Below are 23,923 nucleotides of genomic sequence, written 5' to 3'. Positions count from 1 at the left end.
GATATCAAATTTTAATTTTAATTTGTCAAAAATAGTTCATTCAATAAGTTATGACAGACACTATAAAAAAATACTGAGTACTAATATCTTAATCATTGCGAAGCTTATAAATGAATTTTTTTAAATAATTAGTGGATCTAAAGATTATCTGCGATCAAAACTATCTGTATTATGTAGATAACAAGTATTTTTAAGAAGAGTCAAAAGTCTCAGTTATGAATTTGGGCCTTCTAGATTTCGGGCCTGCTTAAATTTGGGCTTTGAGTGCTACATCACGGCCTCCTACTATTTACATTTCCAAGTTTCTCTAATTACACTTCCTTTGTTTCTTTTATTTAAAATGACATTTTCACTTTTACATTTTCCTTCTTTTATTTCCATTTTTTTTATAAAAAATATATAAAGTTTTCTCTTAAAATTACAATTCAAAATGTAAAAAGAGATTTTTTTTGTAGAATGTACTTTTCGAAACACTCTCTTTACATTTTGAAATGTATTGAGAAAATCTTTCATTTTCATATTTTCATCCCCAAATGTGATTTCTAGAATACATTAACATTTCAAAAGCTACTATCCAAAATACATCTTATTTTTTAACATTTTTAAAAATAATTTCTGAAACATAAAAAATAAAGAAAAGGTTTGAAATTTTCAGTTTCTTAACATTTCGAAGAATATTTCGAAGGAAAAAATGTGTGTTTGAAAGAACATTTCAAAAGGCTTTTGAGCTAAAAGAGATTAATTATTATAAGTTGTGACTAGAAAGGTGGTGATCAGCTTCCTTCATTTTCATAGACAAAACTATGTAGTAAAAGTAAAAAAGTGTGTAGTTTTTGTGATTGAGGGATGATGAGAATTGAGAAGGCACCAACCAAAATTGATGATTGTCATATTATGGGTTTATTATGACTTTTGGGTTTCTACATTGATTGTTTCATAAGTTTTGGTTCAAAACCATCTCTTTTTGGCATATTCACTTTTTTCTTTCTTCACTCTTTTGGATACATTTAAGGATTCCTCTAAGATATTCAATTTCTGTGTGTTTCTTTCCTTTCAGGTTGCTTCTGCTTAGAGAATAACCTTCTTAAAGATTATTTTGACTTCTCAACCCCCCAAAACTTTATATCTTTCTTACTATCTTTGCACAACTCAAAAAGAGGACTTCACTTTTTTAAAACAACATTTTAAGTTCTCGTTTATAAATTATCTAAAGGTGTTCATTAACCTCTTTTACTTCATTTTCTCCTCACTTTTCATACTAATTTACTATGGATTTGCATATATGTTCTTTTGTCTTTTTCTTTGTTTAATTTTAATAAAAACGCTAAGAAATATAAGAATTAATGAAATAATATATTTTGCTATTTTCTATAAAATTATTGCTTGAGTTTTATACACTAAGTTTAAACTTTAATATAACTAACACACTTATATGTAGTCGTATTTAAGTATGTATGACTTAGATTTGTATTTCTTCATTTAGTTAGATAACCTTAATCTTTTTTAACACATTATTGCATTTGAACATATAAACAAAGGATGAGTAATTCAAGGTGTTGTATCATGCTTAAAATATCAGTATTAGGTCACATTTAGTTTAAAATAATTGTTTTTTTATTCGAAGAAATTTCTCAATTCCTTATTTTGCTTGTGTTTGAGCTCCTTACTGGTTTGATCAATTAATAAAAATGATACTCTTAATTAGTTTTAACAGTGACTGTTGGACTACAAGTAAATTTTGTGTAAGGTTATTTTAATAATTTATTTAAAATAACAAACCTATTATGATTATAAAATTGTGTTAGTGTGTTACGATATTTTTTAAAGTGGAGCAAATGTTTAGTTTAAAGATAAACAAATTGTTAAGTTTGTTGGTCTATATGAGTATTGAATTGAAAAAATTGATTTAGATAGTGATATAAGCATGTTAAGTTTTGAAAAAAAAAAAATTGAGATGAGAGTAGAGACGTGACACAAGGGTTTTAAAGTGATTAGCATGTTTGAGGAACTTTAAGATTGAATTGTGTTATTAGACTAACCTTACTCTCAGTCTTAATTTGCTTAGTAAATTCTTATACGTTTAGTGAATTAGAATTTGTCCAATAATTTTTAACCTTAAAGCAATAATAAGGACTTATAAAATTACAATTCTTTCAATAAATTTTATCATGCTCATTAATTACACCTTGTTCATATATACATGCTTAATATACATGTATGATTATAAATTTATTTTAAATGCTCATGCATATATGTTAAATTATCAACATTAATATTTTCTTAAGATAAATGATGAATTATATATTGATCTGAATAATTTGAAATCATGTATCCGAGATTATATGATACTATAATCGTCATTTATTTAAATTATTAAGCACAAAATCTATTATTGAAAAGAGATATTTTTACTTCAATAATTGTCGAAATCGTATAAATTAAAATATTATTTTGTGAGAAGTCAAAAGAGAGTTATTGATTGCATTGGAATATGTCATTGGTGTACAATTTTGTGTAATGAATTTCATGACTTATGGAGCTGAAATTTATAGAACTAAAGTATTTTGAATGAGTTAATTGTTAATATCAAACAAATCATGTTTAATATGAGTATTCTAAAAGATGTTTCTATGTTAGACTCTATTTTTCTATTTTTTTATGTTTGGTCAAAGTGATTGTTTAATTTTATGATGAGTATATTATATTGTATATTGATTTATATTAAATAACTCACTTTTTTTTTTGCGATGATTTGATTTCACAGTGATTGTAATTGATACAAGAAAAAAAAAATATTCAAGGATATTAACTAAAATAAATATAAAAGTTTAGTTTATTATGTTATTTCATATTTTATTTACAAATACCTATGTTTTCTACTCATAGGTAATTATATTTTAATTTAGTATGTAGACATTCAATTAATTTCTTTAATTTGTATGCATGAAGAAGTTTACTTTTTGTGCTACAATAAAATTACATAATTTTTCCTTTAACAAAATTTATTTCATGTTTAAATTAACATTATGAATTTTGTTTAAATTACCATTATGAAGATTCTAATATTAGACTATTTGATTAAAGAAATCAAGTTAATATTTTTTTTTTCGAATCAATGTTTGCATAAAAAAGTCTATTTCAAATATGAACGCATTTGCAATAGTGTTTTGTAATATGACTCATTCCTAACTTTTCTAGCTATTTATGTGTGCAATTATGATGAAGGTGCAAAACGTTATCCATATATCCAATTATATATACATTTAGGTTTAGTTTTTGAGTATGTTCCTTTGAGCTTTGAGTTGTGATGTGAAGGATGTGGTTTTGAAATCACTTATTTTAAGGTTCTTTGATTGGTTTAATGTTAGACTATCAAAGACCTTCAAATCACATTTTTCTGAAAGCTTATGCATCAATACATGGGCTAGGAAAGGGATTGTATTAAGAATAATAAATGAAAAATTACTTGAGTTTAAAAGGCATCAAAGATGAAAAATAAGTTTCTATATGAGATGAAAATCCTAGAGTTGGAGAAGACAATTGGTTTATGATATAAACAACAAAGGTCTTTCTCCAAAATTCCAGAGGTATAAAAGCATTAGCCAGTATTGAAAGATCTATTTATGTTTTCTTCCAAAGACCTACTTTTTTTCATGAATATATAAACCATTGAATCTATGAACGATCTCGTGATCTTTGAAAAAACCATAAAAAAAATTAAATTATTTACTGTCATTAGTCTATAAGCATGTTATTTTTAAATCAATTTAATTTATAACTAATTTCTTAAATTGTATAAAACATGAAAGAGTCTGAGACTTGTGTTATATTAAATTATTTAGGTATATTTGGAATATGCATGTAATACCTTTTTTATGCCATTGAATGAAGGGATAGGAGAAGGTTCCCATGTATAAGAAAAAACTGACTATAATGGTTATAAATATTATCATACAAGGAAAAAAGGTAAATTGTTTGTTTTTTTATAATTACATACCTTACATATGCTGAAAGTAGAAAATTCTTTTGAACAAAATCATTAGACATGGATAACATATTGAATAATTTAAAAATTTACACGAACTTGTACAAATTAAATTTTGATAATTATTAGTACTAGAAGTATTTTTGTTACAATTATAAACAAAGTTACAATTTTTCATGGAAGTATAAAAAGATTTATAAGAGTAAGGAGAGAGATATCATCAACAACATAAAGACCATGTCCTTGAGAAGTAGTTCATTGGTTTATGAGATTTGATACAACACCTATTAGGAAAAATAAGTCAAATAAAATATTGTTTTCTTTAGGAAATTGTGAAACAGTAAATAATTCTTGGTGATTTTATAGTAATTTGTTCATAAAAAGAGGTGAGACAAAGTAAAAGGCGGAAAAGATTTACATATATTTCTTATAAAAGGAGATTCACCATAAGTCATTTTCATCTTTATGTCACCATTATATATGACATTTTATCTTAATGTTAGATTGTGAATCAAATGACGTATTGTGACTCTCATGTCATGAAGATGGAGTATTGGATGGAACAATGTCTTGATAATGAAAATTTTATTTATAATAACATGTTAGAGTCGTGTGACTAGCCTTGTCACAAACTTGAGATTTATTGTAAAATATGCTTTTATTTTTGTTGTTTCTCCCTAAATCTTTATCATAGTCCGTTAAACTTGTCAACTTGTCCCTCTAAAATGAGTGTTCACTATCCTTAAAACATGCCATTTTGATTCACTTGTACAAAAGAGACCTTTTACTTATGATATTTAAGACCATTTACATTTGTTGTATGTCCAATGTAGAAGCAAAATACATAAATTTATGTCGAACAAAATATGCAACGTAAATTTTTTACATTTTTTTTTAAATTAATTAGTTTTGGCTTAAAACCAAAACTCGAAATAAAAAAAAAAAATAATACCAATTGCAATGACTTTCACTACAATATTAAATAGTAATTAAATTTAGAGACAAAAAATACTTAGTTATTATATTGACTAAATTAGATATTAATTTAGAGACTAAAAAAATATTGATATCTAAAGTAGTTTCTATTATTAATAAAAATATTATAAAATAGTTTCTAAATTTGTATCTAAATTAACTACCAAAGTTTTAGCTATTAATATTTTAGATTCTAAATTAGTCTCTAAAAGACTAATATAGACTAATTTATAACATAAGTAGTTAGTAGCTAAATATTAGATATCAATTTAGAAACTACTTTATAATTTTTTATTATTAATAGAAACTACTTTAATACCAATATTTTTTTAGTTTATAAAATGGTCTCTAATTTAATAAATATAGTGACTAATTATTTTAGTCTCTAAAATTAGTTTCTATTTAATGATTTTTTTGTAGTGTTTATTCTACCTACATCAAACACAAATGACAACAATATGCAAAATGACATAATCACAAAATAATTTTTTTGAACATGGAAGTAGAAAATATCTGAAATGTAAAGGTTTAATAAATTTCTATTTGGTATAAGGAAACACCGCAATTTTTTTTTAAAATTTTCTTAATAAGAATAGATATGTAAGCTAAATGTCTTAAATTTGGAAAATTGGCTAAAATGTACTTAAAAAAAAAATTGTAATAAATGGAGGAATATACTATCAAATATACATTAAAAGAAGTTACTACAACAAAAATTGGGTCAAAAATCAACTTTTACTTATTTTTAGTAATTTTTACAAAATCAAGTGAATAGTAGAAACACAAAAATACACACAAAAAAAAAGGACAAAATTCATCATACAAAGTGAATATGAAAAAAATAGAAACACAATCAATGGAGACATTCATGCATTATCGTGATTGAGATCGCCAAAAACAATCATGGAGATATAGAGAACTGATGACTTTTTACGGCAAGTGCACCGCGTTTGTCAAAAGTAATAATTGTCCCTAAGGACGAATATCGATCCCAGAAGGAACAGTGAATTATAATAATCGCTAAATATAAAAACAGAACAATTAAAAGAGTTTTGAATTAATTGTGTTGGGACTGATCAATAAGAAAACAAACAAATAATTAGTTGTTTCAATTGGAAAAATAAGGATTAGTTTCATCTCTCTCGTATTTTGATTATCATGTCAATATCAAGTTCTTTGATTGAAATTGATGCCCGTATAAAAATCATTTATATCGATTCCTCACATATAAAATCCTTAAGAATGTCCCCTAACTATCGATCTCTCGCATAATTATAAGAACAATGACGTTTAATAGCAATTAACATTTCAAGTCTATTCCTAGCACTCAAATATGTTAAGTATTGTTGTTTAGGTCCGAACCCTAAAAATACCTCCCGGTCAGATTTAAGATTCTCAATTTGTCACAGAAAATTAAAAGTAAAACAACAATACCAATAATCAATCAAGAACTGAATATTAATATATAAAATATCACCTCAATACATAAGAGTTTGAGCAGATTACTCCCAATCCCAAAGGTAGAATTAGCCACTCATACTTCTATCTCCTTCCATTCTCCCAATTGGGTTACAATTCACTTTATGGTGTTTTCCTCTCAATCTGGCACCCTAAGGTTGAGCCTCTAGCCCTCTATTTATCCTAGTTTTCTAGGGTTAGGTTGTTTATTGTGTCGCGCTAATGGGCTAAATGATAAAACATAAAAAAGGCCCAATCTTTCTTTGCATTTTTTCCATTCTGGGACCTTCTATCTTTATCTTTTTAGCTCAAATCATTCATCTTTAATCCAAATCTCCAATCTTCCTTAGAAATCTGCAATTAACACCAAATTTGAGAATAAAATACTCTTATTCAAATAAAGATCATAAAAAATGTAAAAAGGTATAAATTCATAAATTAGGAATTATTTTATATGTAAATTAGCAATAAATCCTCATAAGTGTCTATATTTTAATATGAAATATTACTGAAATTAGACACTTATCAAGCACCTACCTTAATGACACACTTGAACGCACAAAACTCTAATGCAAATGGAGAAAAACACCCATCCCCACAAAACACCCACATCCACCAATTCAAACCACCGAAATGACCTCTAAAACATCCACAAACACCCATGCAATTGCTGTTATCGAAGAAATAAAATGAGGGGGAAATTGTATCGAAATCGCAAGGAAGAAGAAACTTGGAGTCCTAACTTAAAACAATTTTGTCAGACTGGTAGGGTCCAACGCAAAACTCGACATTAACATTAGACAACATATAACCCGAAGTAAATATTGAGTTTTATGTTGAACCCCTAACAGTTTAAAGTAAACAAGTTCCAATTATTTACAAAAATGTCACCGTGTACTTTTTCATTATTTTTATTTGGATCTGGTGTAAAAGTGTGACGCGAAAGACTAATTTTGCACTAGTGATTTGTATTAAACATGTATTACATATGATCAATATTAACTTGTACGTTTTACATTGCAAGGACATTTTGTTCTTCTTTCTTTTGACTGAGATTGAGACTCTGTTAGCCACCGTGTAAGGATCAATTATAGAAATAATTGATGTAACTAGAGATTCTATTCATTAAATAAAGCATCATGAATGAAGAAAATATGCACATAAGTATCAACAGAAGAGCTAATAAAGATCAAAATATCAATATTTTTCTTACAAATAGGAGTGTTTTGAGTTTACTAACTTTTGTACGAGTTTGAAATTCAAAGTAAATATACAAGGTATTCGAAATTAAAAAAGTATGACGATACCCTACCATTCTTGTATGTAGATTCGGTGACATGGATGCTAGAAGACATGTAAAGATTACTTGATCTTGTTGATACTAAAAATCATAGGTATCAGTTACCATATTCATTATCTTTGTATTTCTTTGATATTTCTCCTTTTGATTATTGATAAAAAGAAAATCTATGAATTTGTGAGATTAAATGGTGTGATTTACTTTTTTTTTCATGCAAGAAAATTTCCATCATTTAAATTTAATTAAAATTGAAACCATTGTTTGAGTGGGGGTTAGAGATAATAGAATCAAAGTCGTAAGATTTAACATAGCATAATTGTGATTTTATAAAATGTACAGGAGACACAAATAAAAGAAAAAAGAAAAATGTACTTGTATAGACAAAGTGAGTTTAAATAGTACCTGAGGTTGGTTGTAACAATTGTTGCGGCTGTCAGTCGCACGGTCACTCCCTTGTTCTTCAATACTTCTTCACTCCTTCAGACTTCAATACTCCTTCTTCTTAATTCTTTAGGACTCGGTTGGGAGTTAACCTGCAAAAGGTACTCTGACGATCAAGTAAGTACTTTGTGTTAAGAGTGTTTAGTGAAACTGATAAAAAAACGTATCTTACTCCATTATAAAGAGCATATTTATAACATTGAGTTATGATGGGCCGAATTGAGCATGTTTCTTTATAGAATATTTGTTTATACATTTGTTAGCTTGTGGTATTCCTAATTATAAATTTGCAATTAACATGTGGGCTTGAACTTTGTAGTAGAGATGACAAAGTGGGTCGGGCCCAGTCAATCTTTTGGACCCGTTAGTCTGTATTGGTTTGGCCTGTCAGGCTGTATCGGTCCAACCCATCCTTTTTTATTTTTAACATTTTAAAGAGGAACTTTATGTTTTTTTAATTAAAATTGGTGGTAGTCAATGTTTTATATAAAATTTTATTTATATTAATTTTTTTACACGTGATTTGATTAATTAAATTATTGTTGATATTTATTTTATTTTATTAGTCATTAAACATTTTTTTATTAAAATATTAATTTTTTATTCAATTTTATCGTTTTTACTTAAATTTTTATTATCCAAAAAATTATATTAATAACAATAATTAAATAAATAGATTTAAAATAAAATAATAAAAAAGAAAATTAGAAAATAATGAATTAATTCACTAACCTATCATATAGATATATCATTAATTTCGGTCCGTATAATTTTGATAAAAGCGTAACCCTTTTTAACATATGAGATGAGTCGGCCCAAAATGTCTAAATCCTACTTTTTAAGAGGCTAGAGTAGTTAACCTGAGAAGGATTTTAGATTGAATGTCCTAATTGGCCTCAATAAGTGTCTGGATTATTCTTCTGACTGTTTTATTAGGCACCAATTGCCTACATTCTTTCTGACCTTTCTTTACACTATAGGTAGGGACAGGGCAAAAGATGATTTATTATAAATATATTAAAGAACGTGTTTATTTGTTATTTCCATAAATATATGAAATATTTATAAAAAATATTATTAAGACTACTTTTAATTATTATTATTGTTATTGTGTAAAGAGAAAATTTGCGTAATAAAAGTTTGTTAGATTCAATTTGATATCAAATATGTTACGAGACCGAATGAGTGAGTTATATTAGATGAAACATTGAAATTGTTTGATTTTTGAGTTTTCAAAAGTGTTCAATTTATGTTTAGAAGAATCAAGTGAAAAGTTGACGAATTATATTGGAATATTATTCAAATAAAAATCTGTCTTAGATATCAAAATGTCTAGACGCACGTGAAGAACATGGTAGTTCAATTTGTCTTTTTTAAAAAAAATAATTCTGGATGAATTTCTCAAAAGACTAATTCAGTTTATTGATGAATATCATTATTGTTATTACATATAACACAAAAAATATTATATTTTTTTTAGTGAAATTTTGTAGTATTTACATGATAAGTTGGTTAATTTAATATTGTATAATAGACTTTCATCTAGTCTGTTCTTAAAATTTTTTATGAATAAGTACAGTTTACTTATCTATAATTTTTGTTAACATGTAAACTTTAATCTAGTTTTTCATATTTTGTATTTTTTTTTTAATAATATTTTTTTCAATTGAGACGTGGCTGAGATGTTAAGTTAGTAACATAAAAAATTTTATATAAAAAAAATTAATAGTTTCTACTGATTTTATTCAAAAGTAAAGTACGAATATAAATACAAAGATAGAGAGCTGCATGCATTTTTTTTAGATGAGAAACATGAAAGATTATTATGGAATAATATTCTTTTTTAAAGAAATGATCGAATCATTATCTAACGAAAATATACAAATTTGGAACAGATTAGAAACTCAAATAAACAGTTTGATGTGAGTAACAAGAAGTTCTTACTGTGGCGGTTAGCAACGAATGACAGAGTGAAATGGCTCACCCCACTAACTTTTTGTACTTTTTTTTTCTCTCATTCCCAATTTATACCCATTCACCAACTCCACCTCTTTCTTCTTTCCTATAAAGCACCCTTACAGAATAAAGTTTGAGACTTGGATATTGGGTTTGATTGAGAGACAGAAATTATGGCCAGGAGAGATCTTGAGAGTGGCGGTGGGGGAACCAAGAACAACAGAACAGAGGAAAACTACACTGCGCATGAATCTTCTCATTTTTACGAAGCTGAGACCCATTGGACATCATGGCTCGTTCCTATGTTTGTGGTTGCTAATATTGCTGTTTTTGTTATTACCATGTACATCAACAATTGTCCGAAGAATAACATCGGTCTCCAAGGTGGCTGCGTGGCCAAGTTCCTTGGAAGGTTCTCCTTCCAACCTATGCAGGAGAATCCGTTGCTTGGTCCTTCTTCTTCAACGTAAGTTCACTGACTTGTTTTTATTCAATACTATGTGCTGTTTATTTGATTCTTTTCGTTTCTGGTTTTGTTAGCTATTATTCCTTTCTTTTAGGGGATTTTGATACGCTTTTATCGGGGGTCTCGCTTTGGATAGAACCCAATTTGGGATTTTTTTTTTCCGGGTGTTTTTGGTTTTAGCTTCTTTGTTTTGGAAAATTTTGCTCAATTTACTGAATTAGGTGTGTCCTTAAATATGTTGTGAATGCTAAGGGATTGCTTTATGGTAGTTTTTGTGTTTACTCTATGAGATGAATTTTAAATTTCAAAACGACTCACTCTTCATGGCCTTTTCAATTGTCTGCCTTGGTAGATATTGGTGAACTCGATGGCATCATTTTCTTGTTTTTGCGATGAATATCCATATTTCTCACTTGATTTTTTATCTTATTGCTGATTATAAGATGTAATTCTACATAAAGTAATGTAAGAGATAAATATAAATTCCTTTTGGGTAATCATTTTGATGTTCAAACCATCGTATCCTTAATAAGACCCTTTATGGACAGAGTAACACTTTAATGGGATATTTTATAATTACTAATGCATTGGAAAGAAAGAAAAGAAAGCCAAGTAGGTTGAAACGTAAAGGTTCTTTGCGTGCTTAAGTGCCTTAACTGAACTGACGCATTATGTCAATTTTTGGGTCTTAAAAAATTAGCCGCAATGCACAACGCTATGGAGTTATATTCTTTTAAATTTCATTGTTTATTATTGTATGATATGGCAGTATAAGTTTTTTTATTCTGCTTTCTCCATCACCCTTTACAAGGGCCAAACAATGAAAGGTTCAATGATTCTTTACTGGTGTATTGACCTGTACTTTGTTTCAGGTTGAATGCTTCAGGAAAGGCTTTTTTATTTTTCCTTTTGTATCTCAGTTTGGTTTATTGGCTGGTTTCATGTTGTCATTCATAAGAAATGTGAAATAAGTTTTACATTCATTGACATTTCAATTTTATTAGATACGTATTGAACTATAAATGGTTGTAGTTGTAGCTGACATGTTTCATTTGGGTTCTTGACTTGGTTATACACTTCTACCGAAAGGGCCAAAGCAAAATATTTACCTATCCAGCAATGAGGGTGTGGCTTTTCCAATCTTGTAATTGTAACTTGCATGCACAATTCTTGTAACAGTTTAAATGATAGCCTATTTTGTTCGTGAAGAAAATTTATTGATTTGAAATGTTTTATTGACATATGAAGATTGACCAAGATGGGAGCCCTTCGATGGGATAATGTTGTGAACGGGCATCAGGGATGGAGACTTGTCACTTGCATTTGGTTACACGCTGGGATTATTCATTTGCTTGCTAACATGTTGAGCCTGATATTCATTGGGATTCGTCTGGAACAGCAATTCGGGTTTGGTATGTTTTTCTTGCAGACTAGTAAAATGTCACGCAAAATCAGGAAAACAGAACTTCTGAGTTTATCATTTGCTTCCTACGAAACTTAATTTAGTTTCTCTTTTGGTCAATGTTTACGTAGTAAATGGACCTAAACCTAACACTTTCCTTTGTTAAATTCATGTCAGTGAGGATTGGAATTATATACCTGGTGTCTGGGTTTGGTGGAAGTGTACTGTCATCTCTGTTTATCATAGACCATATCTCGGTTGGTGCTTCTGGTGCCCTTTTTGGACTTCTTGGCGCAATGCTGTCTGAACTTATCACAAACTGGACTATATATTCCAACAAAGTGAGTGTAGTTAATTCTTTATGGTTTTCTGGATGTTTATTAGTTTTCTTCAATATGAGAGACACATAAAATCTTCCTACAATTTGGCTCATTGTCATCAATTAGTACCTGCCATTCCTTTAAATTAAATTAATATGGGAAGTGTCAACTTTTAGTTTTGACACATTCTTGTGCCTTTTTTTGTAGGCAATGGCATTACTCACCCTTCTAGTGATCATTGTGATCAACCTTGGCATTGGCATTTTGCCACACGTAGATAACTTTGCTCACATTGGAGGATTCCTGGTGGGATTTCTCCTTGGTTTTATTTTGTTGCCTCGTCCTCAGTTTGGATGGTTAGAGCAGCGTCGTCTTCCTGCTGGTGTTCGTTTGAAGTCAAAGTACAAGGCTTACCAATATGTTCTATGGATCGTGTCTCTTGTTCTGTTGACTGCAGGGTTAGTTCCTTCCTTAAATCCATCAGGAATGTTGTTATTTTGATAAGGATTTTGCTAGAGGAGATAGAACTAATTGTTTTAATTTGCTATTTAACTACAATATAGGGTCTTATAGGCAATTTTCCTTTCTCTTTGTTACATATAGTCTCATAAATGCTAAAAATCAATGATTTTTTATTCAATGGCAGGTTAACAATTGCATTGGTGATGCTATTTCGGGGTGAGAAAGGGTATGATCACTGTCATTGGTGTCGCTACCTAACATGTGTCCCGACTTCTAAATGGGAATGCAGCAATGGCAGTTAAATGAGAGTGGGCACATGATGTTCACTTGCTTGTTCTTTTATGTGTATAGCCATAGCTCCTAGAAACTTAGTTGTTTTGTGCATTTCCTTCTTTCTTTTTCATTTTTGCTTTAAATAATTGGTTTGGCTTTACGGATATATGCTAACTTCTTTCGTTTTTATATAGTATATACTGATATATAAAGAAACTTGTATATGAATTCAGTTTCTATCTTCTATATGAATATAAAGCAATCTTGGACTTCAAATTTAAATAAGGAATTCTGAAGCAATTATCATTGGAAGGAAGACAATTTTTGGAAGAAGCATTGTAGAATTCAAACTATCGCCAACAATCAATTTCTTATAAGAAGCAATAAGCAGAAAAAAAATTATCCGTGGGTTAAGACCGGAACATCCAACAGATAATGTGTTAAGAAAAAGACAAATTAGGTAGTAAAGCAATTGGTGAAAACACATAGGTTGGACGTCTCACCAGAATCACCACTCATTCCTTTAACTATACCCTTTTGGCTTCACCTAATTTGTGTTTGTATTTGAAAAACTAGTAGCTGTTCATTGCTTCTACTGTACACACTTGGTTGGCCTCACCCATTTATTTGGGTACAAACGAGGATTTCTTCTTAACACGTTCAATTGGGTTCTCCTCTAGAACACTTCTAATTTAGCCCATCTGCTTTGTTCTTATGTCAGAAGTATAATTAAAAAGTTCAAAAAACTAAGTTAAAATGGCGTCGCCCGGACTCGAACCGGAGACCTTCAGTGTGTTAGACTGACGTGATAACCAACTACACCACGACACCATTGGATGACAATTGATTGTGTAAATAATACCTAACAATGTACCTCTGATACCTTTTGAAATGGTTACATCATGCATGTCTCAAAGCTCATAAAAAATTCATGTAAAACCACATGCTTCACATTGCACACCAAACCATCATTTTCCTATTATATATACCATATAACATTATAATGTAGTGAAGGAACTCCGCTTAACTAACTAGTTTAAAAGTTTGTTTAAGGAGACAAAAAGGGGTAAAAGAGAGCCTTTCTTAGAAGCATATTGTGATGGAACTTTGTGTGGGAAGAAACAAGGCTTTAAGAATAATTGGGTTGGTGATCTTGTTTTCCTCAGCTACAATTGTATCTGCATTTATAGAATGCTCCACAATTACTCAACTTTTCTCAGCATGCTCCATGTTCATCACCAATGGCTCCCCAGACCCCATTCCAGGGTCCCCTTGCTGTGATGCTATGTTTGGGGTGAACAACATTGCTAACACTGCTGATAATAGGCAATATGTTTGTAGGTGCTTAATGGACCTGATTGACACTTTCAGTTCAAATGCCTCAGCCATAGGTATCTTACCAGGCTTATGTGGTATCTCTTTGGGCTTCAAAATGGATCCTAATACAGACTGTAGTTTATAAGTTTTTAATATACTTTTATACCATATTTAGAGTTCAAGTTTAAATAAGATAGAAGGTTTTCATCTACCACCATTACTAGTCTCTAGAAATATATGAATGCCTATGGCAGATATTTCATAGCCATGTTAGTGACAATGCTATGTCCCCACACTAATATGTCTGGTGTGGTGGTTGTCGTTGGATACCTCAAGCCAAGGTCTCTCCCATCTTTTATTGCCCCATTTTTTTAGTATTTTATGTTTGAGTGAAATCAGTTCAACTAATTCATAATGACCAATGTCACCCCTTGCTTTCTTTTAATTCAGGAGAATTTCGCTAACACTAAATCTGACTTCTTTATTGTTACTCGTTTGCAACTTTTGCATGACTGGGAAAAAGCTAATGATTTTGGCATAATGAAGGTCATCATCATACTTTATAAAAGCAGGAAAAGAAAAGTGCGTGTGCATTGTAAGTATGCATTTGATAAAAGCGTTTACAAAAGGACAAGTAGGGTGTCTTAATGAGATTAGTTGTAGATTAATTATTCTCACAAACAGCTCCATATAATCGCTTGATTCAACTGCATGGCCTAAGGTGAGCATCCAAGGACACAGTTCCAATTCGGAGTCTCATCAAAAACAAAAACTAGAACAGAACAAGATAAAGGGAAAGATCCAAAGGTGTGAGTAATGCTGTCATATATGAATTATTTTGTCCTTTTGTTTCTTGTCCCTGTCTGACAAAATGAACCACCGAAAGACTAAACTACTGAGCAAGCTTAGATCTAATCTCCGTGAATTCACAGCGAATAAATCAAAATGGGAATACTAATAAGTAAAAGTAAAACAGATTTTCTTTAAATAACCCTAAGGCAAGGTTTTGTAATGAAACAATAACTTATTCTTTTTTCTGCACAATGAGTCAAACTTGCACCTATGCAAATTAGATAGAGAAAATAAGATGGTTGGTGTAGTTCCATTAAGATACATCATCTCACGTTTAAAGGGAAGACAAAGCTATATTGCAAGTTATATATATTATAAAAAGATGAAGACCTTTACAAGTTGATAGTAAAAATGGAATGTATAATAGTTAATGTGTGTTAGTATGTGCTTGGTACCTGAACCCGTTTTCTGGAATATAGTGATGAAGTCATCAAAAGAAGCAAAACCAGTTTAGTGGATTTTGATAACAGCTTTAGTGTTCAAAGGAAAAAGTGCATACCCCACAGGCCAACATCTACCCCAAAATTTCTGGGGTAAGATCACTTAGATGCATTACTAAGTAGGTATGTTTGAGAGTTTGAAACGACTTTGATTTTGCAAACTTAATTCAGTTAATAGTGAGATTATAATATTATTCTTTGTATACATACTATCATATCAAAAGTAATTTAAGAAAGTAAATGTAATTTGAATTATTTATATCAAAGTCACTAAGTGAGCAGTGCATATTTAGTCCTAAAGTAGTGAGAAAAATTGTGTTGTACCAACAAATTATTTCCTCCCATAGTGTGGGCGTGACTTTCAACACAGAAATATGATTAGAATTAACTTAAATATACACATTCTAAAGGTTGAAGACCTGTTACTATGTCAAAATTAACTGCACAGCAGACAATTAAAAGCCGTGTTATAAAACAATTAGTGTATTTATCTCAAAATAGTAACATTAATAAAAAAGAAGTAAAGTTTATGAAAATTTGTTATTAGAAGATCAACCTAGACATTTTCCCTTTTTGAATTAAAAAAACTGAAGTCTTCGTCGTACACATAATGATGTGCCAACTGCCAAGCATTTGTCCTTAACGATAAATGATTGCTTGGATCCATCATTAATTATTCGCATGAAGGGCTAATTCCATGTAAGGTATGATTCAAAACATGCACTCCACTAAGAAACACAGTCAAACCAAGTCATGATTTACAAATCCACACACTGAAAACGTCAACAATGAGAGAATAATTGTGTATGGACTATATGAATACAGGTAAAATATAATTACATTCTCAACTACCACACACAAGAAACTCAAACAAGAGAAAGTATGTCTCTTCATTTTATGGAAGAAAGTGGGGATTGTCTTATAAAAACACTCAACGTGACCTTAAATTACTACTCCCAATTCTGTTGACACTGTTAGAAGCAGGTAAGACTTTGTTTCTTAAATCTGAATCCTGGTCTGAATTAGGCCCCACCACATGAACAGGCCTCCTAGTGGAACCGTATCTGTCAAACTCCAGCCTTTGTCTGGGTGCACTTTGTGATCTAACCTTAGCTTGAAAAGATTCAGTGTTTGCCATGTAATTGGGGTGACCCGAGTAGCCACTGAAGAAACCCCATGAACACTCACTCCTGGTAGGTGTGAAGGGACCCCTCTTTGCACCACTTCCATTTCTAGAATTGGCTGAAAATGATTGTGGACTATTGTCGGCAGTTCTTGAAGTTGCTTCTTCTTTCCCTCTGTGAAACTTCAAAGAGTTTAGCTGCAATACCTCCCGTGATGATGAGAAACTTTGGTTTAGAGCTTTTGCTGAACGTTTTGACGGAGACTCATGTGCCATAAAGTTATCATTATTGTAGTCAGAACTCAAATAACAATGTGCTGTCTGTAAGGAGCTGCTACTGTGGTGAGGCTTGAAGTGTGGCCTCCAAGTATCTACTTCGAGAATCTTGTCACTTTTATCATCATCAGGGCGTCCAGTTTTCAATGAAGCATCTCCCGTTTGCCTGCACTTGTTATCTAATTCCATCCAACGGTTTAACCAATTCGAATCAAACCGGGCTCGTTCTGAGTCAACGTTCCTACAATTGGCATTGGAACTACATCTCTGCAAGTTTTAAAGAAAATGGTATTGAAGTGGGGAGAATTAAGAGAGGAACACTTTTCTTCAAGTTATGTCAACACCTAACTGATTCAAATACCCGTGTGCTCTTCAGGCCGGTCCAATGTGACAATCTAAGCTTAAAGCAAACTTATTATAAGTCGTCAATAATTTATGATGATTTTATTTTAAATTCATTTAACATTTCTTTTCAATCCTAAGGAGCATGATCAAGCTTAGTGCCTAACAAAAGAAAAGAAAGAAAGAAAGAAGAAATACATTTGTGTGTTGATTTAATAGTGTGAAGGAGAGAGAAAGAACATTGCTGAAGGGATTAAGAGAAGTAATGCAGCCCTTTTTATGAGAAGAAATAAAATCACAGTAAGATTGGGGGGCCTTTGAAAAGAAAATGGTGTTTCATAATAAGTGAATATTATTTATCTATTAAATGGGGAAAAATCGTGCACCTTAAGGATAGAAGATCCATCAAATTTTGTATTCAGGGCACGAGGTGGGTGTTCATATTCTTCTGGGACCTACAAGTAAGTATAGATAATAATAAAAAATAATGAATCAGACAAGTTAATGGTTGAGGAGCCATTCTTTGCTGAGTAAGCAATAACAATACCCAATCTTTTAAACAAATAATCCACATTTCAATCCCAATCACAATTCAACCTAAAGATGCACCTTCATACTTTACAATTTCGGTTGCTCAGCTTTTACTACAAGGTGGAAAACAATTTCGTAAAGTTAGGTTATAAAAGTGACAGGTTTGAAGAAATACATAGTAGCATTCAACTTGGTATTCAGACCAAAAAGTTGGCTTCAGAATAACAAAAAAGTGGAAAAAGAGAAAGTGTTTGCTTACAGGGTAGTGAGAAAGGGAAGACTTGAAAGAAGGCGTATAATATGACAAGTGCGCACGGCTTGCACGTGCCTGGGCCTGAAGTTTCACCAATGTTTGCATGCGCCTCAGCATATCAGCACTTTGCTTTCTCACAATGTGGCCCCTAACCAATGCTTGCAGCTTCACCAATGCTTTTAGTGCTCTCAATGCCCTCCTTGCCTTCCAATTTCATCCAAAAAGACATTATTTTCTCAAATATTTCCCATCATATTCTTATACACACTATCCTATAACAACCACATTCACCCAATTCACACTTGAGGACCAATAACAAAATCAATTTCCGTGAAGGAGAAAATCCAAAGCCAAGAGAACATGTTTGCTACATGTTTAATTTAGGACCTTCTAAGCAAGGAATCATCATTAAACAAACACACAGTGAAAAGCCATCTTATAATGTTCCTTTCTTTCAAAACAAAAGTTTACTGTTGAATTCAATCTAAAGGCATGTTGTTTTTTTTTTTTTTTTTAATTTTCTTCGTGTGAAAACCATCCTTGTGTACAAATTATTGTGATAATTAATTGCATCATCATTACTCTTTATTCCTTGAACCTTCCTATGCTACATTTCCCCTTTAGTTTGGTTAGCATAGCCAGCAGAAAAAGGTGAAAAGAGTTAAGTTCCTTGGCTCAATGAATATGGTAACCTCATTCCTCTCTCTCCAACCATTTCAAACAAAAGAACGCATTATGGTCGGTCAGTGACCTTAACTAGAGTTACTTCTTTCTCATTAAAGCTAGAATGTGTTTATCTTAAAGTAAGGTGAAAAACGCCTTTTTTCTCAGTAAGGAATGGTATTTTGCTGTTCTGATATGGCAAGAAAATGACATGATCAGAAATGCTACCCTCATAGAAAGGCAAAAACAAGATTAGTGGTTACCAACTTGCTCTTCTCTCTCCTATTACAATACATTAATAGCTAACCCCACCAATGAGTAGTTAGGGTCATGACCTTAGATGTGGTTGAAGATGGGCTGGCACAGGGCCACTAACCTTTGATGTTTTTTGGGCAGAGGGTCTTTCTACTTTGCCTCCTGCAAAGGTAACTATCATAACTCACCATTCACCAACTATGTGGGCCTCTCTTATGCTATTCACACACGTCCCATTTTCCTCTTTACAGTCCCCCACATACTCACACTCCAATTCCAAAAACGGAACTTTTCCTTAAAAAAGTTGAACCTTGCTTCCCCCACTTGTAAATCTTTACCCCTAACAAGCATCTCAAATGGGTAGGGAACTTCAGACTCTCTATTTCCCTTCCTATGCTATTCCTAATTATAATTCCATTAATTTTATCTAAAACGTTGTTCGTTGTTGTCAATCAAACTCATAAATAAGGAAAAAATACATTGAATAGAGAACAACATTTTCTGATGGAAATTTTACATTCTCGAAATGTAGAGCCCAAGTTTATGAGATAAGTCACTCAAACGCACATGGAAGATATGGCTCAAAGCAATAAATTGAATTAAATTTTGCACACAGCACGTGATACGAAGAAGTAATAACAATTCTCAAACACGAACAGCATAACTATAAAATATAATTTAAGACAAAAAATCATGTCATGCGGAGACAAGGAAAAAATGAATTTCCTTGTAAAATATAAGTATATAAATTATAATGAGTTAATTAGTCAAACGTAAACTGTGCTTCGAAAAGCTTAGAATAGAAAAATAAAAGGAATCTGTAACTTGAATATGAGGAGATGATATGCATATAGCAAATAGTCAGCACTAGCAGTATCCAACTCTGAGAGGAAAGAGAAAACAAATAGTTTCCAGAATCTTACTATAATAAAATAAAAAAAGTCTTTAATTAATTATTTAGCAAAGAATTCATATAGGATTTTGGAAGGAAGTAAAGGTGGGGTGTGGTGGTGGAAGGGGACCAATACCTATGTCCCCGGAACAGGTTGCTTTCAGTGCAAAATATTATTTAAAAATTAAAAAAAAATATTCTCATTATTGAAAAATTAGCAATATTTGACCATCGTTTGTTCCAGAGAAAATCCATTGAAAAAATTCCATTTCAATAAAAAAAATAGTCAAATAAATTGAAATTACCTGACACGCTATGACCATGGAAGAATATTTTTAATTGACTCGGATAAACTTCGGAACAAAGTGTGACCATGAAGAAAACAATTTCAAGTTTTTGGTATTTTTTTTAACTTACCAAGTAACCACGGAAGGCCGATTGTATCGTAACGGCGGCAGTAAGCTCCGGCAACCGCAGCTGGCTAACACGCGCCGCCGCCGCGGCGGGTCTTGTGCTGGTGCTGTTACTTGTGGCGGCGGCGGCGCCGCTAGTGAGTCTGACAACCTCGGCTGCGGCGTGTGCGGCGGCAAGAGCGGCCTCGGCGACGGCTGCGGTGGCGGCGGCAACGGCGATGGCATGCTTGTTGGCGTCCAAGGGAGCGGAGGAATCAAAGTGGGTGTTAATGGCAGAGGGGGGCGGTGGCGGCGGGAGTGACTTGTTCCGGGCGGTGGGCTTGAGGAAGGCCCATCTTTTCTTGGGGGATTTGGAGTCTGAGGGCTTTTTGGCGCCGAAAATTCGCCGGAGAAAGCCCATTGGTGAAGTCAAGTCATGGGTAGAGAGAGAAGTGAAGTGAGTTTAGTTAGAGAAAGAGAGGGAATGATAATGGAAGTTGCTGAAGAAGTGTGGAATAGTTGGATTTTGTAGTTAGAGTGTCGGAGATTTGGACGTCTCATTTTGTTCCCCATTCAACTTCACGCGCCTTTGCAACACCTTCTTCTTCACTCGCAATTCCCATTTTTGTTTTTTCACCCACTCGCAATTGTCTTATAATTTTTTTCATTTCCTCGCTCAAACCTTCTTGCATGCTATGTATTAAGAAAATAATAATTGATAATTATTATTTTCTTAATACTATGTAGTATACCTCCAAATCAGTTGGTGGAGTTGGTAAGAATTGAATTCCAGATATTGGTTCAAAATTAAAATTTTGTTTATGGAATAATAGAAGTATCTTTTGAAATTTAACTAATGAGAATTTTTCTGTATCAGTAAACTTTATATTAGAATATTTCCTTTGAAATTAAGGTTGTTTGGACGAATTTTTTGACAACGTCTTCTAATAAAAAATATTAATTTTTTCATAAATTGCGACTATAAACTAATTTTAATTTATAAAAAAAAATTATTTATTTTACTTTTCTATCCTAGAAGTTGTTGAGAACTCCTCTAACATTTTTCCTATGAATTGAATGTAAGTACTATACTATATAGGCACCTTTTTCAAGCATACACTGTATCTATAAAAGAAACAGATACCAATTTAAAAGAATAAGTCGAGAAATGAAATGGATATTCTCGTAGAAATAAAATATAAGGATCAAGTTACCACGATTTAACTTTTACTACATATTATAACTTTTTATATATATACATATATGCATTAATAGTGGTAAGAAATCTCGTAGTAAAATTATTGTACTAAAAAAATATTATAGTAGAAAATAAATTAAAATGAAATATAAACCGGGAAAGGTAAAGTTTAACCCATTGTTTGATTTCATAGACTAGTACAAAAAAAAAACTATTTAGGTGAGTGTATCTAAGAATGAATGAATCATATGATTTCATTACTTTTGTGAAATGTATCTAACCATCTAATATTAAGGTTTTTAATTCCTAACAGAAGTATTTATTGAATGGGATCGTATATAAATACTGTGAGACATTAATGTATATTCACTTGTACATTCATAGTAGACGCGTGGAATTTAATATCTTAATAATCTAGCCAGCTAACTTTTGAGTATGACCGTGGAAGAAGATGAAGGATTTTGAAACGTTGAGTCCAAATTCTTTTAGCATTACAAATTAAAAATGTTATCAATATATTTCTATTCTTTAAGAAAAAGAGTAGAAATGGATAATAATACTTTTTATAAAAATTTGCAGTTTTTTCTTCTTTTATCAATCTAGATTTGCATTTTGGACAATGAATGGAGAGAAAAAAGTTGGTATATGGTTAAGAATTTCCCAGTGTCAAACAAAAAAACTAAAACCTATGTCGTGATTTGAGAAAAATTGCTGTGCCGGTTGTCAAATGATCTACATGCATTAATGTATAAGCATGGCCATTCTAAGCTTCTAGATATTAATAAAATTTATATAATATATTCAAACAAGAAAAAAAAACTAAGGTTATTTTATATTTTCTGATGTCTTGTAAGTTTTAAACAAGATACATGGATAAGAATTATCGTTGTCTCTGCTCACTCTGAATAAATATTGGCTAAAACTTATTTGTGTGACACTTGATCGAATGAAGAAAAAAAAAAACTTTAAAACAGTTAATCTAACCAAAATAGGAAAGGTCCATGAATAATAAATATAAAGGTACATCTGTATTTTATTTTCTACTTCATAAACATATATGTTTTGGCAAATAATTATCCTATCAATTCAAGGAAGGAGACAGGCATGATAACATCTTGCTTCTCTAAAATTATCCAACCTCCCAACTACTTGGGAAGCCATCATGCAACTTGGTGCTACCTTGTTTTTGTTTATCTTTTTTAGTTCTTTATCAAAGAAAAAAACATTCTTTGCAAAGCAAATTCAGGCGATCATGTGGCCATGCAGGTCGTGATCACAAGACATTTTGGTTAATATGGTCGATATGGAGGTTGAATTTTGCAAATACCAGTTCACCGTTTAATTATGATACTGGTTAAGTGCATTAATGAAAAGTCAGCAAATGGAAAAGCTATAAAAAGACACAATAAGCATCGAAGTCAATGAATGTGGCTTGACGATAGGGAAATTCTATACCTGGAAAGTCAACAAAATTAAATAAGGTAGTGTACCATAGAACTAAAAAGTAGTCAAATTAGATTAACACATGCGTGGAAGCAGGAAAATACAACACCAGAAAGGTCATGAATTAATTCATTAAAATCATATCAAAATTCACACCACTGTAAAATCATTGAAAAAGAATGACATTTCTATACAATATCAATATAAAAATATATATAACATTAACTTTAAAAATAATTAATATAAAAATCAATACACTTTTCATACGTCAAATTATGGGAGGGGGGACTGACACATGGATATCGGAGTCCAACATCAAATTTCTAAAAGATAAAGGGGTGAGGGGACAAATAATCAGAAAAAATCATGGTTTCCATGAAAGAAATATCACTAAAGACACAAGTCCATGATCGAAATTACCTATATTTGGACAGGGTCCCGAATTTCGGCGCAATGTCCCACCGTTGAACTTGTATCGCTTAAAATAACAAAATCATGTGCTCATGTTACAAGCGAGAACGAGAGGATCCAGATCCACAAGTAATATAACTATATCGTGCAACTAAAATTTCCAAGTATAGTGTTATCCCACTAAGAACACTGGATTACCAAGATAAACAAATATAAAGCCATGCAACTTTTTAAAATGATCATATGATCACAATTAACTTTTAATATTTTGCATCTGTATATTTTTGTTATATAGTCTAAATTTATACTTCTCACTATGAAAATAATAATTATTCTCATTATATATCAACTTAACAGTGTATCAGAAGTTTCTTAAAACAAAAATGTATCAAGAATTTTCAGAATCTTCTCAAGCACAACTTGCCAACCTGAAAATCTCTAGGGCTTCCAAAAGTTTTTCTCAGATTAGCAAGGAAATATTTTGAATTGCATTCCTT

General features: G+C 31.2%; 3 protein-coding genes, 1 long non-coding RNA gene and 1 other non-coding gene across 6 annotated transcripts; 2 read left to right on the top strand and 3 right to left on the bottom strand.

Moving 5' to 3' along the window:
• Window positions 1-10,065: 10,065 nt before the first annotated feature.
• Window positions 10,066-13,320, top strand: LOC137829608 (RHOMBOID-like protein 2). Its single transcript, XM_068636454.1, has 5 exons — window positions 10,066-10,581; window positions 11,830-11,993; window positions 12,161-12,324; window positions 12,511-12,761; window positions 12,950-13,320. Exons 1-5 carry the CDS (start codon window positions 10,289-10,291, stop codon window positions 13,065-13,067), a joined length of 990 nt encoding a protein of 329 aa, XP_068492555.1. The 5' UTR covers window positions 10,066-10,288; the 3' UTR covers window positions 13,068-13,320.
• A 475-nt stretch (window positions 13,321-13,795) lies between these two features.
• Window positions 13,796-13,869, bottom strand: TRNAV-AAC (transfer RNA valine (anticodon AAC)). The gene has a single exon. It is a non-coding gene; the product is annotated as a tRNA-Val (tRNA).
• A 199-nt stretch (window positions 13,870-14,068) lies between these two features.
• LOC137828624 (putative non-specific lipid-transfer protein 14) lies at window positions 14,069-14,800 on the top strand. The gene has a single exon (XM_068635271.1). It carries the CDS (start codon window positions 14,138-14,140, stop codon window positions 14,498-14,500), a length of 363 nt encoding a protein of 120 aa, XP_068491372.1. The 5' UTR covers window positions 14,069-14,137; the 3' UTR covers window positions 14,501-14,800.
• Window positions 14,801-16,352: 1,552 nt separating this feature from the next.
• LOC137829606 (protein IQ-DOMAIN 23-like) lies at window positions 16,353-21,046 on the bottom strand. Of its 2 annotated transcripts, XM_068636452.1 has the most exons (4): window positions 20,400-21,046; window positions 18,179-18,376; window positions 17,775-17,843; window positions 16,353-17,313 (listed from the first exon to the last, which is right to left on the bottom strand). In XM_068636452.1, the coding sequence occupies exons 1-4, from the start codon at window positions 20,793-20,795 to the stop codon at window positions 16,579-16,581; spliced, it is 1,398 nt and encodes a 465-aa protein (XP_068492553.1). In that variant the 5' UTR covers window positions 20,796-21,046; the 3' UTR covers window positions 16,353-16,578. The 2 variants fall into 2 exon arrangements, with proteins under 2 accessions (XP_068492553.1, XP_068492554.1); XM_068636453.1 differs by lacking the exon at window positions 17,775-17,843.
• A 1,506-nt stretch (window positions 21,047-22,552) lies between these two features.
• Window positions 22,553-23,572, bottom strand: LOC137829609 (uncharacterized). The gene is made up of 2 exons (XR_011084042.1): window positions 23,436-23,572; window positions 22,553-23,027 (listed from the first exon to the last, which is right to left on the bottom strand). It is a non-coding gene; the product is annotated as an uncharacterized lncRNA (long non-coding RNA).
• Between the last annotated feature and the right edge of the window lie 351 nt (window positions 23,573-23,923).

The sequence above is a fragment of the Phaseolus vulgaris genome, chromosome 7 (genome assembly GCF_000499845.2).
Source record: "Phaseolus vulgaris cultivar G19833 chromosome 7, P. vulgaris v2.0, whole genome shotgun sequence".
NCBI lineage: Eukaryota > Viridiplantae > Streptophyta > Magnoliopsida > Fabales > Fabaceae > Phaseolus > Phaseolus vulgaris.
Note: the sequence above shows the minus strand (reverse complement) of the source record. Positions and strands in the feature narration are given on the sequence as shown.

Bases quoted from the DNA above. Each gene is read 5' to 3' on its own strand.
- LOC137829608 (XM_068636454.1), top strand. From the start codon at position 10,289: ATGGCCAGGAGAGATCTTGAGAGTGGCGGTGGGGGAACCAAGAACAAC. The intron at 11,994-12,160 runs GTATGTTTTTCT...AATTCATGTCAG, and splicing joins GGAACAGCAATTCGGGTTTG to TGAGGATTGGAATTATATAC. The intron at 12,325-12,510 runs GTGAGTGTAGTT...CTTTTTTTGTAG, and splicing joins GGACTATATATTCCAACAAA to GCAATGGCATTACTCACCCT.
- LOC137828624 (XM_068635271.1), top strand. From the start codon at position 14,138: ATGGAACTTTGTGTGGGAAGAAACAAGGCTTTAAGAATAATTGGGTTG.
- LOC137829606 (XM_068636452.1), bottom strand. From the start codon at position 20,795: ATGGGCTTTCTCCGGCGAATTTTCGGCGCCAAAAAGCCCTCAGACTCC. The intron at 17,844-18,178 runs GTAAGCAAACAC...ACTTACTTGTAG, and splicing joins CTTCCCTTTCTCACTACCCT to GTCCCAGAAGAATATGAACA. The intron at 17,314-17,774 runs GTGCACGATTTT...TAAAACTTGCAG, and splicing joins ATGGATCTTCTATCCTTAAG to AGATGTAGTTCCAATGCCAA.